General features: G+C 50.7%; 1 protein-coding gene across 5 annotated transcripts in view; it reads left to right on the top strand.

Moving 5' to 3' along the window:
- Positions 1-18281, top strand: part of BICRA (BRD4 interacting chromatin remodeling complex associated protein) — a 113875-nt gene that overhangs the window by 88403 nt on the left and 7191 nt on the right. For 3 of the 5 annotated variants that reach the window (XM_019482999.2, XM_019482998.2, XM_059719378.1), the window contains 9 exons: positions 2265-2576; positions 6322-7029; positions 9533-9728; positions 11474-11601; positions 12111-12236; positions 12495-12556; positions 14092-14240; positions 16446-16540; positions 17347-17449. In XM_019482999.2, the coding sequence (XP_019338544.1) occupies positions 2265-2576; positions 6322-7029; positions 9533-9728; positions 11474-11601; positions 12111-12236; positions 12495-12556; positions 14092-14240; positions 16446-16540; positions 17347-17449 (1879 nt within the window). The remainder of the gene's footprint in view (positions 1-2264; positions 2577-6321; positions 7030-9532; positions 9729-11473; positions 11602-12110; positions 12237-12494; positions 12557-14091; positions 14241-16445; positions 16541-17346; positions 17450-18281) is intronic. The other 2 variants (XM_059719379.1, XM_059719380.1) reach the window with 2 other exon arrangements.

Below are 18281 nucleotides of genomic sequence, written 5' to 3'. Positions count from 1 at the left end.
CCACCAAGAGTGTCCCCAATCCCGTTTGAGTCTCGGCTTCCACCACATCTGGTGGCAATGAGCTCCGCTCTTTAATTCCACACTGGGCAAGAAAGAACTTCCTTGTGCTCGTTTTAAACGGACGGCCTGCTCCTTGCATGCTGTGATCCCTCATTCTTGTCTTGTGAGAGATGGTAAATAATAAATCCCCGTTGACTTTCTCTTCGCCATTTAGTACGTTGTAAACCTTTGTCCTGTTCCCCCTCCAGCGTCTCTTCTAAATTGAACAGGCCTGGCCTCATTAGTCTCTCGCTAATCATCCTTGTTGCCCTTCTCTGGACTTCACATTCTTCTATCTCCTTTTTGAGGTGCAGAGTCCAGATCTGGGTGCAGTATTCGAGGAGTGGACGCACCATAGATTTATAATTGCCTAGACATCGATCAAGAGATGGGCAGGGCCTGCTACTGATGCCCCATTTCCAGATGACCTGACATTCCTACTTGTCCCTCTTCCCCCAAAAAAGACAGCGGGCTGGATTTTACCTCCGGTAGAAAAGGGTGCAAGGCTATGCCTAGAATTGGAGTGTAGGCCTGGATTTGTCCTGGTGCTTAGTTACCAAATCCAAAAATAGCATCAGCTGTGATTTCCTTTTGTTGGTACATTTGTCTCCATAGATGTTCCTCTGCAGCAGAATATAGTCACTGCGGAGTTCGCTGAAGTGGGTTTGATCTTGACAGTGACCCCTTTATTAACTACGGGAGCATCGTCTTCTGTATCCTGTCTTCTGGATGCTTAACTTGCTGGGATTCTTTGACCCCAGCTGACTTCCTGCCCCTGGGGCAGGGGGCTGGACTCGATGATCTTCCGAGGTCCCTTCTAGCCCTAATGTCTATGAAATCTGTGAAATCCCAGTTCTTAGTAAAGAAAAATGTCCAAGTGTCCCCAATTCACTTTGGCAATACCGAGGAGCCCCCGGATTCTCTGAAGGAGGAAAAACCCACGCGTATATCTACCGTAAACAGCTTCCCACTTGCCCTGCATCCATCTCGCTCTCCGAGCACAGGTCGGGAGTGCCAGTCACAGCTCTCCATGTCTTGATTTTGAGGCTTGTGGTTTGGATTTGTCACCTGTCACTTGCAATTCAAATATATCCCTGCCCCCCCCAAACATCTCGAGCTAGACTCTTCCAGTGCGGAATAAAGCAGTGCATTCCTCCCATCAATGAGATATCTGGGTAGATAAAGAATATCTCTGTAAAGCAGTTACCATCTACAGGGAAAGAGCTGTTTCCCTTATGGTGCAGTAGCTTGGATCAGCCTAACTCTGGTGCCAGGGAAGAGCCCCCAAAAGCAAAAGACCTGTATCATAGAAAACAAGGGGCAGAAGGGACCTCAGGAGGTCACACCTAGTGCAATCCCCTGCTCAAAGCAGGACCAGCCCCAACTACATCATCCCAGCCAAGGCTTTGTCTACCCGGGTCTTCAAAACCTCCAAGGATGCAGAGTCTACAACACAGAATCATCAAAAATTCAGGTTGGAAATGACTTCAGGAAGTCACATCTAGTCCAACCCCCTGCTTGAAGCAGGACCATCCCCAACTAGATCATCCCAGCCAAGGCTTCGTCTAGCCGGGTCTTAAACACCTCCACAGATGGAGAGTCCACAACATAGAATTATAGAAAATGGGGGTTAGAAGGACCTCAGGAGGTCACATCTAGTGCAACCCCCTGCTGCAAGCAGGACCAGCTCCACCTATTTCATCCCAGCCGAGGCTTTGTCCAGCTGGGTCTTCAAAACCTCCACAAATGGAGACTCCACCACCTCTCTGGGTAACCTGCTCCTGTGCTTCACCACCCTCCTAGCAAGAAGAGTTTTTCCTAATATCCAACCTCAACCTCCCTTGCTACAACCAGAGACCACTGCTCCTTGTCCTGTCGTCTGCCCCCACTGAAAACAGCCCAGCTCCATCCCCTTTGCAACCCCCCTGCAGGGACATGAAGGCTCCTATTCAATCCCCCTCAGTCTTCTCTTCTCTAGACTCAATGAGCCCAGTCCCCTCAGCCTCTCCTTGTGCATCACGTGCCCCAACCCCTTAATCCTTTTTGTTGCCCTCTGCTCCAGGGGTAAGAGCAATGCAGAGAACAGAAATGATTTGCTGGGGTAACCTGTTGCAAAGCGCTGGTGGCAGCCACAGCCTGCCTGCGCAAGGGGGATGGAGAGCAAAAGGGAAAGGAAAGGAGAGAGCTGTGAATCTGGTCCATGCTAAATTTGTTGGCCATTTCAGAAGGACCGGAGCCAGCAGCAGCAGCAGCAGCAATTTTATCCAGCCACCCTGAAAATGCAGCAGGAGAACAGTCTGAATCAGTCCACAGTACCACCACACCCGCCAGTGCCTCTGCCCATCTACAGCATAGCCACCACCGCCCTCAGCGCCACAAGCAGTGTCCCCGCCTCGGTGATAGTCAGCAGCAGTGCGGGCACGGCCCTGCAGCGGGACCTGGGCCCCAACCAGAACCTGGCCCCGGCCGAATCCAAAGGAACGACCCTTATACCTCAGTTCTCAGCTGGCCACCCGCAGCAGGCGCTGCCTTGCCAGGTAGCCCTTACCTGTCGTGCCCGCCCGCCTGCTTCGGCGTGTCTTCCTTCTCGCTCTCCCGCTGAGCTTCTGTCTAATTCGTTCGGTCTTTCTCCCGTAGAAGTGCCCCTTCTGCTTTGTGCCTTTCTCTGTCTCTCTGCCGGCCGGGAGGAAGTAAAGAGAGGCAGAGAGAAAAGACTAGCCTCTCTCTTAAGTAGCTGCCCGTGTCTCCCCACATTTCAAAGCAAAGGTGGAGAAGTGGGTGGTGGTGGAGTGACCTCTGTAACAGCGACCAGAGCTGCCCCCTTGCGGCCAAAAGCCGGAAGGGTGCCCAGAAAACAGCTTTCTCTGCTAACGATGGGCGCTTAACGAGGGCCAGACGCCGATCGCTAGCAGGGGTGCCTAAGCCCGTGGCCAGGGAGCGTGACCCTGGAGCTGTGGGCTTCTGCACGCTGCCCCGAGAGGGGGTTTGGCACCGTCTCGGTGATTAAACGGAAACAGGAGAACGGCCCAGCCCTTCTTTTCTTCCGCGCAGTGAGCCGGGAAGCAAAGCAGGGTCAAGGGCAGAGCTGTTCTTATGCCTGTTGCAAAGGTGGTTCAAATATAAGGACTAAGCTGAGCTTTACAGCGCGCCATTTCTATGCGACACATGCATCTGTTTGTAATTGTGTGTGTGCGTGTGCGTGTAACTTTGTCTGTAGTATGTTAAAACATATTGCATGTGTTATTACATATTGATATATGTTATATGGATACATTCTGTGTTTGTATATTATGGATACATTGCACGTGGATATATTATGTCGACGTTACATATATTATTAATAGATTGTATATAGACACCATTCTATACACACTATATACATAAACGCACAATATACATGCATACGTATATACTTGTGTACACACGTATGTATGTGTGTATGTATATATGTATGCGTGTATATAGATCTATGTATGTGTGTGTATACATATATGCATGTATATATGTGTGTATGCTTTGTGTGCGTGTACATGTTGTGTGTGTGTATTGTATACATTATACACATATGCATATAATGTGTATATATAATGGTGTTTATATGTTATCCATTAATCTACATATAATTGTGTCTATAACAGAGGTTCCCAAACTTGCGGACCCACTGCCAGATTTACCAGTTGCCCATGTACCCCTACCAGCACATTTTATATTTTAACCCCTTAAATGCCAATTATTATGATGATGATGAAAATTAAATCTTCAATTACACAATTTCTCCCACGTACCCCCCTGTCGAAATATCTTGCATACCCCCAGGGGTACATGCACCACAATTTGGGAACCTCTGGTCTATAATATATCAATGTATTATGTATACATTATTAATAGATGGCATATAATGCAATTATACACACATTATATGCATTATGTACACATACACCACACACACATATGCATGTATATGAATATATATGTGTGTATATGCCTGTATATCTGCATATATAAATGCATATAATGTGTGTATATAAATGTGTCTATATCAATAATATACATATAGTATATGAGTAGAGATGCAATTTTATGCATGCACACTTACAAATAGATGTACATATTATATCAAAATTGTATGCTGTGAAGCTCAGCTTTGTCCTTATATTTGATACCAGCCAAAACACTTTTAAAATAGACATAAGAACAGTTTTGCTGCTTACCCTTCTTTTCTTTTGAAGGTGTGTGTGTGTGGTCTGCTGTGATTCAGGATGTATGTGTGTGTTAGTGCAAGAACCTGCATTGCCGTGCTTGTATATGTATGTGCTCTGCTGTGATGTAGGATCTTTGTATGTGTGTGTGTCAGTGCAAGAGCCTGCATGGGGGGGCGGTGTATGAATACAGAGTGTGTAGGACCTTCCCGTAATAGATGTGTGTGTGCTGGGGCAGAGATGGATGGGATGAGGTAACAAGAAGTCTCTTTCATCTCTGATTTCCACGATTCTAATAAAGCATCCAAATTCAGGCCATCTGGCTTAGTTTCCTCACTGGTCCCCCTCCCACCCCCTCTCCCCACAGCTAGGACAGGGGATCCAGCTGCACCTTTGTTTTTAAAATAAAAGCTGCTCTGGTCCTCTTCTGAGGACATCCTAGGGACAAAATGGAAAGGCCTTCATGGTTTTTCCATCTGAGAGAAAGCAGTAAGAGGAGAGGGGGGAGCGACATGCCCGGCCTCTGGGATGCCGAGTTGCGGTGAGCGGGCGGTCCGGGATCTCGGCCACCAAAGCACCGAAATGGACCCGGGTAATTTATCACCCCCTCAGCACGAGCAGAAGATGGGAGCGAGCAGCTGCTGCCAGGCTGCAGCCGAGTCCGGCCTTTAGGCGCTTTTTAGCCAGCACGTGAAAAAATAGCATGCCCCAGGCAGCTGCTCTGATGGCCGAGGGAATCTCCTTTCCATCGGCATCTGCAGCAGGATTGACTCTTCCCCTTCTCCCGCGTCCCGCCCCCACCCTGTTATCCGGCTCTCGTTGTCCGTCTGTGGCACTTGCCAATCCGTCTCCTCTCTGCTGTTCTCTGCTTGCTCGCCTTCAGGATCTCACTAACCCTGGAAGCTGCTGCTGCCTTGTCTTGCTGCTTCGTTTCCCCCCCACCCCTCTTTTTTCTGTCCCTTATGCGTGCTGCTGTCCTGGTACTGTCCTGTCCTCGCCAGGGCCTTTATCACCCATTTATTCATCCGTCGGAAGCAGTCGGTTCTCATAACGGCCGGAGCTGACATGCAGGCGGTGCATCCATCAGACCAGGCACGCAGCTTTTATTCTAGATCCGTTTCACCCCTGTTGTGCGGTCTAGAAACAGGAGTCTTAATGGGGGTTAGCACTGTTCGAAAATCCCACATAGGCTGAGCTGATGTGCTGTGCTAACACCTCTGCTCTATGCAGGGTACCGCTCCATTTCAGGCTGGGTTTTTTGGGACATCTAAATTATCTCTAGCTGGGAGAGGAACAAAGCCAAGGGCACGTCCAGTGCTGTGTAGGCCAGGACTGGGGAGCTTTGGCCATATTCTCCGTAGCTGGAAGCCAGGATGCAGAGGGGGATACATACAGTTGCAGCGGGGAGGGATTTGAGCTCTACTTGGGTCTGGAAGGGCAAAAGGGGGAAAATGACTGTGATATAAAGGGTAGTAACTCCAGCCCTCGCCTGCCACAGGGCACCTGAGTCACAGGCATCATATTTATAAACAAACTAGTGCAGACCCTGCTGTCCGGCACCAGCTGCATCAGCTTGCTTGGCTTGGAAGCGTTTTGGCAACACCCAGGGTTAGCGAGACAGGCGTCTCCCGGGGTTCACCCCTGCGTAGTGTCGTCTGCTGATTTAGAAGCATTTTTCCAAGGCACCTCCCAGGGTTCACCCTTGCATTGCGTCTGCTACTGATTTGGAAGCATTTTTGCAAACCGTCCAGGCTCTGACCAGCCGAGCTAGCCAATACATGCAATGGCTGGCCGTGGTCTGGGAGCTGCCCCTGGGATTCTGCTATCCGCTGGCACTCGTCAGCCCGAGGAAGTGCCCGCTGGGAGTACAGGAGGGTGAGACCCACAGCTCAGTTCCTCAAAATCTTTGAGCCGTGAGAGAGGACACCCTAGATCTCGCTGGTGGCTGCAGTATGACTGGGATGATGGGGGGGCCTTCTAGACCGATGGAGCAGCTGGAAGGCCACAGGAGCCTGGCTGCTGGCAATCCCTATGCCCCCCTCCGCTAACATCTTCTCCCTCTTTCTTTCTTTCTCTGTTGCAGTTGCCTGCGGGGCAGCAGAAGCTCCCTGGTGCCTCCCCGTCCCATTCGCTACCTCATCCTCCCATAGGCGAGAGCCCTCAGATCCAGCCCGCGCACCTGCCCCAAATGCAGTCCCCGCACCAGTCCCGCCCTCCGTCGCAGCCCCAGCCCCTCTCCCGGCCCCCATCGCGGCCACACTCAAGGCCCCCCTCCCAGCCCCAGACGCTGTCGCGGCCCCCGTCAGAGCCCCTGTCTCGCTCCTGCACCCCGCAGACCCAGATGCAGAACCTGTACGTGATCCAGAACCAGATCACATCGTCCCCGCACGGGCCCACCCAGCACCCCCTGCGGCCTCCCTCGCAGCCTCAGGTCCAGTTCCAGCCGCCGCCATCGCAGGCCGAAGGGCAGCCGCCGCTGGCGACGCCTCCCCACATGCAACTCCAAGTGCAGCTGGCTGCCTCCATCCAGCCCCAGGCTGAGCCCCAGGTCCAGACCCGGCTGCATTCCCAGATCCAGGCACCCGCCGAGGCCCAGCATACCCATTCGCCGCACTTCCAGCTTCAGTTCCCTTCCCAGGGCCAGATCAAGCCCCCGACCCCGACCCAGACCCTTCACCTCACCCCAGAGCAGCAGCGCAGTTTTCAGATGGTTCCAAACCAATTCCAAACCCTGACGGCAATTCCAAATCCCGCTCCGCAGCAGAAGCAGCTACTGGACAGGTTTCAGCAGGTAAATAATGACTGTAGAAGTGGGGGGGGAGGGTCGTTCGCCTGGGCTTCGGTCTGCAGAACTAGCACCTCCCTGTCTTATAATCAAAAACACCATATTTTCTCACATATAACGTACTTTTCCCCCAAAAAATTTCCAACTGCTGGAAATTGGACTGCACATTATATGCAAAAAATACGGTAAGAGCAGGTTTTGCTGCTGAATGGGTGGAGTAGAATCTGCAGCCATCCACAGGGAGCAAAACATGGGCCCACCTCCCAGTTACTTGCTGCATGGAAAGATCCCCCCCCCCTATCATTTGGCCTTTCAAAAAACCCCTGCATATTATATTCCAGGGCATGTTGCATGTTGGGAAATACAGTAGAAAGTCCATGGGTATCAAGTACAAAAGACGGCTTATAGGGCTTTGGAAAAAATATACCACCAGTTTCTAGTCCCATCGTGTTACAGCAGGGTTGGAGTGCTGTTGTAGCTGTGAGGGTCCAGGAAACATGCAACAGGGGTTTTTTGGTGATATATTTTATTGGGCCAGCTAGATAGTCAGGTATCCTAGAGAAATTGCAGGAAAGTCAGGCCGGAAGGGACCTTGCAGTCATCTAGTGTAGACCTTGCTCAAGGCAGGATCATCCCTGACTAAACTATCCCATATGTGTGTGTGTGTATTTTTTTTTTTTTTTAATACATAAAAAACCTGCCTTGAGCAGGGGTCTGGACTAGATGACTTTGTGAGGTCTCTTCCAGCCTATTTTTTTTTATATATATAAGAGTTTGTGATGCATATAATCTATCTTGGTTAGTCTATAAAGTGCAAATCTACACTTCCTTCTGCTTGACTTCAGACTAACAACTACCTGTGTGTTTAAACTATCCCAGTCACATGTCTGTCCAACCTGTTCTTGAAGATCTCCAGGGATGGAGACTCCCCCACCTCCATGGGCAGCCTGTTACAATGATCAACCACCCTCGGAGCCAGGAAGTTCCTCCTCATCTCCCACCTCAGTTTCTCCTGCTGCAGTTTGAGGCCGTTGCTCTTTAGTCCTGCCACAGAGAGAAGCCCGTCTCCATCCTCTCTCTGAGGATGAGGGCACTCTGTGCCCCAAAAGCGCATGTAACATCTCTCCCAACTATACCCCTAGTCCAATACAAAGATATCACCAAAGAAACCCCTTGCTCCTGGCTCAGCTCCAGATCACATAAGCCACCACTAACAAGGTGAACTGTGGCTGTCCTCCGTGGAAAACCTACATTGTCTTGGTTGGTTGGTTGATTCATTTGTGAAGCTAGAAGAACTCTGTGGGAAGCTGGTTGTCTTCATCGTTGCATGAAGCACATCGTTATCAACCTCTAGGAAGCAGTGTATCCCACCTTGGCCATGGGTAGATGGTTGTCTTCATAGTTGCGTGAAACACATCATTGTCAGCTTCTAGAAAGAAATTCATCCCACCTTGGCCATGGGGAGCTGGTTGTCTTCATCATGCACGAAGCACGTCGTTGTCAACCTTTAGGAAGAAGTTTATCCTGTCTTGGCCATGGGTAGCTGGTTGTCTTCATTGCTGCATGAAGCAGATCGTTGTCAACCTTTAGAAAGCAATTCATCTCGTCTTGGCCATGAGTAGCTGGTTGTCTTCATTGCTGCATGAAGCAGATCGTTGTCAACTTTTAGGAAGAAGTTCATCCTACCTTGGCCATGGGTAGCTGGTTGTCTCAGTTGCATGAAGCATGTCCTTGTCAGCCTCTAGGAAACAGTTCATCCCACCTTGGCCTCTTTGAGCTGCTTTCAGTTGGGCCCTTTGTCCTCTGTTGTTTGGAAGACAACTGACCCAATTAAAGGAAACAACCCTATGCAGCGTTTGTCGCCTCTCAGACTCGGGCTGCTGGGGAATCACTCGCGCTCCAATGCACAGACCCATGGAGAGCATTATTATTTTTTATTGCCAGGGAGATGAAAGCAAACCCTTGCCCCCTGAAAAGCAGCTTGGGGGACCCACAAAGAGCAGACAAAAAAATGAAGCAACCCCACCAGGTTCTGGCCTGTGGCACTGGGGAGTGGAAGTATTTCTACCCTGGCCCTTAGGACCACATCCAGTTCGTATACATGCTAACTTCATTGGGAGGTCCCTTCTGAGACACCTTTCCCTTTCTTAAAAAATAAGTGAAACACTTTCCTTGTTCCCTTCGGAGAAAAAAACCTGAACTCAGTTTGTTCTGTTTCAGCAGCTCATCCATTAAAAAGGACTCGGTCTGGACCCTTTCAAGGGCACGTCTAGGCAATTTAAACTCTGGACACCCACAAACCTGGATGCTCCCAAGGCTAAGCAAGCTTTTTTGTTCCCTTGGCATTTGCATCCAAGCTTTGTGAAGTCCAAGGGGAGGGAATGAGATGGGAGCCAGGGCACTTGATAGGGCAGGGCCCCTTTCTTCCCCATGTTGGGGTGAATAGAAACGTAGATGGCACAGAGCAGCCAGGACGAGTTCTCAGCCTCTGCCTTTTTGTCCCACGCAGGTGCCACAGGGAATTATCCTACAAACCAAGCAGCAGACATCTACCAGCCAGGCCTCGCCGGCGCTCAGCCAGTTCAGCAGCCAGCCCTCCTCTGTCCTGGTGAACACCCAAGGGCAGCCAGTAGCAGTGACAACGACGCCGGCACCGGTCCACAGCCATGCCCCAGCACCCGCCACCGGCCAGCCGTCCACTGCAGGTTCGAACGCGGCAGCTCATGTGCTCGGGAAGGGCTGAGAGGCAGGAGGAGGTGGAAATGGGGGGTGACGGGCGGGCAGTGCAGCTCCCTGCGCTGTTGCATTGATGGTTATCAAAGCTGTGCCACTGAGCAGAAGCCACCCAGGGAAAGGAAATGCAGTCGCGTGTCTTCAGGCCTGCGTGGCACTTTAAACTCAGAGGTTCCTGGCTAGAGGGTCTTGCCTTCTACTCAGGCCAGCCTGATCGCTGCATTTGGGATCAGGAAGGAATTTTACCCCATGGCCAGATTGATATAAACTGTGGGGAGGGGGTTACCTTCCTCTGCAGCAGGGGGCACAGCCTCTGTCTTGGATCTCTTGAGTGCCTTTTAACCCCCGCATTCAGTGGCAGGATGCTGCCAGTCCCCGGCCCCTGGCTTCACTTGGGCAAGTTCAGGTGCTCTCGGTATCTGCGGGCAATGGGCCTTGTAGCGGTGCACAAGAGTTGGCTGCATAGTTTTAGGAATAGGTGAGACTGGGACTTTTGGATGTGGGTGGGAATCCTGCCTCGAGCAGGGGGTCGGACTAGATGTGCCCTGCTGGCCACGTGTTCGGATTCTGAAATCCTCCAAAAGAAGGCGGCTCGTTTCTCATAAGAATGTAAGAGCTGCCATTTACTGGGTCAGGCCCTAGGACTATCCTGCCCAGTCTCTGTGTCTCGCAGCGGCAGAGAGTGGAGGCCGGAAGGGGTGTGAACGAATCTGAGCAGGGTTTTTTCCCCCTGTTCCTCTCTCACGTGCAGCCTCCAGCATTTAAGGTCCTGATTCAGAGGCTGTATCCCTCACTCCCATGATTTATCATTATTGATGCCCCTTTCCTCCAAGAACGTGTGCAATCCCTTTGTGAACCTGACCGAACTCTCAGCTTCCACCACATCTGGTGGCCATGAGTTACAATCATAGAAAATGAGGGCTGGAAGGGACTACAGGAGGTCACATCTAGTCCAACCCCCTGGTCCAAGCACGACCAGCCCCAACTACATCATCCCAGCCAAGGCTTTGTCTACCCTGGTCTTCAAAACCTCCAAGGATGGAGAGTCCACCACCTCTCTGGAGGGAGCCTGTCCCAGTGCTTCACCGCCCTCCCAGTGAGAGAATTCTTCCTAATATCTAACCTCAGTTTTCCTTGGTGCAACTTGAGCCCATTGCTCCTTGTCGTGTCATCTGCCCCTGCTGAGAACATCACTGAGTTTCACGCTCCAGTTACCCTTTAATTCACACCTCGGGATGTTTTTGATGTTCAGTCACTTGTATGCAAAGATTCACCTCCTTCCTGCGGGTGCTCATTGAAAGTTTATCCCCGTACCTTTCTCTCATGTTGGGGTCTTTGCCTCTTGTCTGGGCCAGATTCCAGTTTGGATGGTTGAATGCTACTACCCCACTTCAGCCCCCTGCATTGCTATTCAGTTGGATTAGGGCACAGGTTGTCTTCACTCTGCGGACCTGTTGAGCTTTGGAGTCGTTCAAATGCTGAACAGCCAGCAGAGGTGGCTGCATTTCAGTGGACAACATTCTCCAAAGTGCCTAAGTCCCCTGGTCCTCTAGCTGACTTGGATGGAAAGCTTTGCTCAGTACCTTGATCCAGCCTATAATGTGCTGCGGGATTCTCCAGGATGGAGCTTGCTATGTGAATCTGACACCTCTGTTTAAACTTGAACCTGTATTTGAAGCAATGACCGTGTTTTCCATCCCTGCACCCCTCCCACCAGGTATCACTGCTTCTGTTCCAGCGGAGAGCAAAACATTTTCTACTGGCTCCACGACTATTTCCGTGGGGAAAGTAGCGGCGGGACAGGGGAAGCCCGGAGCCACCTTTGCTCTCCAACAGCCAGTTCAGGTGAGAACGCTTCTTCTCCTCAAAGGTTTTGTCCATTTTGAGAAGGGCAGCATGAAGTTTTACTTTGGGGTTGTTGTTCTTGTGTGAAACGGAAAAAATGCAGCCTGCCAGAAAACATTTACCTCTGGCAGAAACTTATTTGTGTTTTAAGTACAGCAATCTCTTAAAAGACAATGGGGAAACAATCCCTCATTCTTATGCTAACGAGACCCAGGGGGACAGGGAGGGGGTAGGTGCCTTGTTCCTTTTGCTTCTGATTTACTTAAGGGCATGCCAGTCCTGCTAGGACCTGCCTTCTAGAAGTGCAAGGTAAAAATACTATATTTCCAAGACTCAGATATTGGTGTCTGAGCAACAAGGGGGTTCAGTGGGAACATTTTTGCTCAGAGCTGACTTGGTGCGAGCAGTTTCTGGCTGTGTGTGTGGTTTTTTTTTTCCTTAATCAAGTTGGCCTCCTTAGATTTGCACTGGGATCTCTCACAAATGGCAGCTTTTTGTTTTGTTCGCAGACCAAGACCGGGGTGATCAGCTCCGTCTCCGGACTGAACCTTGGTAAAGGATCCTTGCAGATTCAGGTTGTCAGCAAAGGATTATCGCAGCTCATGCCTTCAGTCCCGGTCCAAACCACGCAGCAGGTGAGCGTGCCCCTGTGGCTATTTATACATCAGAGGTTTGTGAGAAGCTTTTGGGAGGGCGGGGATAGCAGTTGGGCTGGAGACTGAAATAGTTGGAGACGGTCCTGCTTTGAGCAGGGGGTTGGACTAGATGTGACCGCCTCATGTCTGTTCCAACCCAAATTTTCTCTGATTCTCTGAACACAAGCTGGGTGCTCCTGTGTAGATTAAAACTAACCTAGAGGCTTTTTCACATGTTCCCTTTTCTCTTCGTGCCAGTATGACAGTAAACTTGGAAGCCTGAAAAAACCGCCTACACTACAGCCCAGCAAAGAAGCATGGTAAGTGTCCCAGAGACCGAGGGCTGAAGCTAGCAGCTAGACTAGGTTTAACAGTGCATCCTGCCATCATGCAAGTGCCAAAGCCCACTCTTTGTTATGGTGTATAGGTATAAATTAGCAGTGGCGGAGCTCCCTTTGAGGATGCCGCTCTTGACGTGATGTTTTACCTTGGCGTGGAAATTGGTGTACATGCAGAGGGGCCAGGGCTGACACAGCCAACAGCAGACTGGGTTGTATTAACAGTATTGTCCCTTGCAAATCAAGGGCAGCGATGTTTTTGCTTTGTTTGGCACTAGAGAGGCTTCCCCTGGAGTCCTGGGGTCAGTTTTGGGCCCCATGCTTCCAAGAAGGACGTGGACAGGTTTGAAAGAGTCCAGGGCAGAGCAACAAAAACGATGAGGGGTCTGGGAGAGAAGACTTATGAAGAGAGGCTGAAGAGCTAGGGTTGTTTTGTCTGGAGAAGAGAAGACTGAGGGGGAGGGTGGTCACGGCCTTCAAGTGCGAGCCATGTCAGAGAGGATGGAGATGGGCTTTTCTTCAGGGTCATTGAGGACAGGATGAGCTGCATCAGGGGAAACTGAGGCTGGAGATAAGGAGGAACATCTCCTTCCATCCCCTTGGAACAGGCTGCCCAGAGAAGTGGGGGGGGTCTCCATCCCCGGAGGTCTTCAAGAGCAGGTTAGCTGGTTTGGGCTGGTTTGGAGAGGGGTGATCCTGCCTTGAGCAAGGGACTGGACTAGGGTGACCTTGGGAGGTCCTTTCCAGCCCAACTTTCCTACGATCCCGTGATCCTATGACACGCAGCAAAACGTGCCAGGGAACATTTCGCGTGGAATTTTTCTGGGATGGTTTTCCTCCGGGCATCAGTTGTTCTGTCTCCAGTGCCCCTTACCCTGAGAGCACGTGTACTTGCACGTACTTGCATGCATGCAGCCACCCCTCTGACAGGGCAGCTCCAGGTGAAGTTAGGTTGACGTGTGGCCTTCCTGCCCGTGGCATTTCACACGTGCCGCGGCTGCCCGTGTTCGCTCTAAGGACTGCTGTGCTTTGGTGCTGTGGGAAGGATGACACCGTTTTATCAATTCAGATAAATTACATTTTCCTTAATTGGAGAAACTGTGTCATAATCTCATTTGACGGCCCCTGGGGGGAACTTCTCTAATTGAGTTATAGGCTGTCTGGGTCACGTTCCATACGTCGGAAGACCCTGCGTGATCCTCTTGCCACGAGGTGCTCCATCGCTCCATCCCAAATGCCCTTTGACAGCTATAAAACACAGAGGATGAGCAGGGGGTTGGTCATTGTGGGGGGGCTGCCCAAGACATACGTGTTGTTGGTGTGTGCGGTTCATATACAGTGAGGGGGAGGAAGCTTTGGAGGTCCTCACAGTGCTGCAGTGGGTCTAAGCAGCCCATAAATGTCACGAGGAGGCGCAATAAAAATTTCCACCATTCAGCCTAAGGTTTTTATGGGCAGCTGTCTTGCCCATACGTTCCGTGCTAGATCTTGACGGGTCTTTCCTCTCTTTCTCTTAGCTTCTTGGAACAGTTGCATAAACACCAAGGAGCCGTGTTGCACCCAGACTATAAAACATCATTCCGTTCATTCGAAGATGCCTTACAAAGGCTTCTACCCTACCATGTCTACCAGGGGATGCTGCCCTCCACCCAGGACTACAAGAAGGGTGAGTTCAGCTGTGAATGCTGGGGGTGTTAGTGGGGAGCTAGTGGCCCCAGGACTGCAGCAAAATGTCCAATACAGCTGAGCCAAGCACTAGAACGGACCAAGAGCGCCTCAGGCCTGTGCTGTGTTTGCATGTAGTAGGTCAGGGTGAAAAATAGCTGCCTCCAGCAATGAGAAGAGAGAAGTTTGCTCCTCTGCTTCCACTCCCAAAAAAGGATAAGCTCCTTGAAACCTGGCACGGTCTCCCGCCTTTAATCTCTCCCAGCGAGATAAAGTCGGAACCATCGCGGCCTTCTGGGTTTTGAAGCTGGCGGATGAGACAGAGGCCTTGTCTGCTCGATACAGGCGCTGACTCTCCCACAGGAATATTCATTGGAGTTGCCATTTGCCCCGGGTGGCCTTGATCAAGACGTCTCTTTCCCTCCCTCACTGCAGGCCCTGATGAGGTTTCAGTGCTTCTTTATAAAGAATTGAGAGAAAGGAATGAAACCCTCAGTTGTGATAATATGCCACGCCGAGGGTTTGTTTGTTTTTTCAGGTTTACCGTATTTGTTCAAATCCAAGACAAGGGGGTTTTCTCCAATCAGCTTGCGGGGGGTGGGGGGGAAACCCATATTTTAGTTTTGTGCACAAAGCAGGTGGGGGGCAGGCAGCTGCTGGAGGTGTAGCTCTGGCCCTGAGCCCAGGTCAGACCATGGCAGCCAGTTGCTCTCTGCAGCTTCTGCCTTCTCCACCCCCCATCCTCTTCCCCACACCCATGGCTCTCAGGTACAGCTCAGCTCCATCTTGGGCCAGATTTCCTCCAGGGCATGGAGCACGGGGAAGCTCCTTCCCTTGCCCAGCCGAACAACAGCGTCCACCAAAATGAGGTGTCAGTGCAGGGAGAAGAAGTCAGGGGTCAGAGGGCAAGAGGACTGTCTGACCCCCACCCCCAGCCATTGCTTTCCCTGATGTAACACTTGGGGGGGTCTGAATTTAAGACAACCCTCCAGTAATGAAAATTCTCTGTCTAGAAAACGAAAACAAATGTATCCATTTTCCATATCTAGAATCTTATTTATTAGGGGGGTGGTCATCTTAAATTCACAATCGTCTTGGATTCAGGTACGTATGATACGACTAATATCACTACTAAACATTATGTACTGTTGCTACGTGACCTGCAGCAATCGTGCAAGCGTCTCCAACCATTTTCCAGGCGTTGAGAGAGAGCGTCCTCTTCCCACGCTGTTGAAAATCAGTCTGGTCTTGGAGAGTCACGTAAAACTTTGCCCTTGCTAGAAGGAAAAGAGTAAACCCATGTATAATAAACATCATGTAGGTGCAGAACGGAGCAGGAAGGGGCCCTTATCTAATGGCAAGGTTGAGGAGATTTGACTGCTGTTTCTTGCGTGGTTTTCTTTGAAGGAAATGATCGCCGTATATCTGGGGATAAATGGTATAAAGCAGGAAAATGATGTGTTCTTCTTTATCCTTTGCTAAAAGTGCCATCAAATTAAGAGTGAAGGGCAACATATTCCAAGCCAGGGAAGTACGTTTATACGCTGTGTCTAATTAGTCGTGGCCACAAGGCACTACAGGGGATAGGCGACCAAAGGACTGTCTGGCAAGAATATCCACCATTAGTTTAGATCGGATAAAATTATATATGCCAATAACCTCATCTGCTTCAAGCCCTGGGCCAAGTGGCGGGTTAGGAAGAGGTTTCTCTTAAGGCGAATGCAGTTGTCCTTTGGAAGTCTCTAGTCCCAGCAGGTGTCTGGGACAGGATGTGGGATTAGATATAGGCCCGCCCTTTCATCGGGTCCAACCTGGTCATCTGGATTCCTAAAACCTGTCCTCTGCAGCTCCCTTCACCTCCGGGCACAAAACCAGGGGCATTGCATTGCCGTCTGAGCCAGTGGCCCACACCCTGCTGTCAGAGCACACGGGATGCTGAGGTGTGCCGGGGGGAGAGGGAAATGGAGAATGGCAAATTGAGGCTGGATCTGTATCCGTCTCAGTGACTCCTTGCTTTAATAGCATCACGTGAGCCATTAAACCGTCTCAGGCTTTAGGAGGAAACCCAAAGGGAGGTAGCAGAGGAGCACAGAAAGGAGCAGACACCACTGCTTCTACCCACAAAGCTACCGATAGTCCTATTTGTTTGCTGCCTGTGTCCAAAAGAAAGCCAGACGCCTTCTATTTTTCCCCCTCTCCTTTCCAGTGGACGAAGAGTTCGAAGTGGTGTCCACCCAGCTCTTGAAACGCACACAAGCTATGCTGAACAAATACCGGCTGCTGCTCTTAGAAGAGTCCAGGGTAAGCCTAATTTCCTCGTCCTGTGTCCGTTGCGGTGGCCTGCCTACACCGGCCCGTTCTGCTGTGCCCCGTGCCTTTCTAACGCGGGTTCAAATTGCACTTTTTTTCATTCGTTACGACTGTGCTGAGTGAGGTCCAAGCACCATGTCCTGTAGCACTGAGGACGGGGGGACATGTCAGTCTGTTTTCAATGAGCAAAGCCTGAAGCTGTGAGTAGGGGAGATTTCCCTTCTCATCCCTGGGGAAAAAGCAATGGCCAGCACATACATTCAGTGTTCATTTTGCCATTAAACATTAGCAACAGGGAATTTGGCAGCAGGCTCAGCTCTTCTCTTCTCTTCTCTTGGGGATCATCGATCTCCCAGAAATGTAATGGGAAGTGATGGCAGACGACAGGAAAAGGAGCATTGGGCAAAAGTAAGGGAAGTTTAGGTTGGATATTAGGAAAAACACTTTCATCAGGAGGGTGGTGAAGCACTGGAACAGGTTACCCAGAGGTGGGGGAGTCTCCATCCTTGGAGGTTTTGAAGACCTGGCTAGACCAAGCCTTGGCTGGGATGATGTAGTTGGGGCTGGTCCTGCTTGGGGCAGGGGGTTGGACTAGATGTGACCTCCGGAGGTCCCGTCCACCCTCATTTTCTAAAATTAAATGAGGCTACCAGCTTGGTATTACAGCTGTGATTCTTTTACCCCATGCTGCATAGAAAGCAGAGGCTGTTTTCAGTCTATCTGGGCAACTTCAAGCCCTGGATCCTAACATACCTTTCTCTCTTCCACTTCCACCTGGTTTTGTCCTCCATCCGCAGAGAGTCAGCCCTTCCGCGGAGATGGTGATGATCGACCGGATGTTTATTCAGGAGGAAAAGACCACGTTGGCGCTGGATAAGCAGCTGGCGAAGGAGAAACCAGGTTGGATATGTCTTGTAGAGGGGTACCGAGGTATTCGCACGCCCCTTCTCTTCCAGCTTCGGTTAGAGGATGCTTTCCAGCAGGATGTTTCTAAGGGCAGAATTGAAACCTGCTGGCTTCAGAAAGTGCCAGTCTCTGACCCCCTCCTCCTTCCTCCCTGAGCCAGAGGCACAAGTCGGAGTGCTGCTGCATGAAGTGGGGTCCATATTCCCCTCCTGCCATCCCCATCTGAAAGATGCTGGTAGCTGCAGCCTTTGATGCACAGACTCTTTGCAGTTCTCAGCTGGCCCCATTCCAGATCCCTTTTTGCTTACTGTGCACGTGCTTAATTTATGGCATCTCTTTCCCAGCCCTAGAAACTGGCTTGTCTCCTCTCGAGGGAGCTGGACAGATGTTTGAAAGCAGGAGAAAAGCAGCATAGCCTAAAGGGAAAACTGTGACGAAGCGGTTGCCTCTGGAAGGTGACCGGCCACGTTATCGCGGCTCTGAAATGATTCCTGCTGGGCAGGTTGTGAGTGAAGGACTGTGGGTGGCTTTATGAATGATCATATTGCTCTCACGGTGCGCTCTGTCCGAGCGCGTAAGGGACACGGTGCAGAGAAGATACAAGCAGAAGCCTCAGAGAGAGGAGAGAGATTGAGAAACGCAAGCCAGAGATCACAAGAGGGGGGAGAATTTGGAGTTAAAAGCAAAAAAAACCCTGGCTGAATGTGGGGGGACCATGGATGTGTGAAAGCAATAACTGAGATGCCTTTGTGGGTGGTCTGGGAGCTTTAGATAGGGCAGACTCTCAGGGTCTCACCCCAGCTATTAGATGGGGATAAAACTTCCT

This window comes from Alligator mississippiensis, chromosome 15 (genome assembly GCF_030867095.1).
Source record: "Alligator mississippiensis isolate rAllMis1 chromosome 15, rAllMis1, whole genome shotgun sequence".
NCBI classification, from domain to species: domain Eukaryota; kingdom Metazoa; phylum Chordata; order Crocodylia; family Alligatoridae; genus Alligator; species Alligator mississippiensis.
The sequence above is the reverse complement of the archived record's forward strand: the minus strand, read 5'-3'. Positions and strand labels throughout refer to the sequence as shown.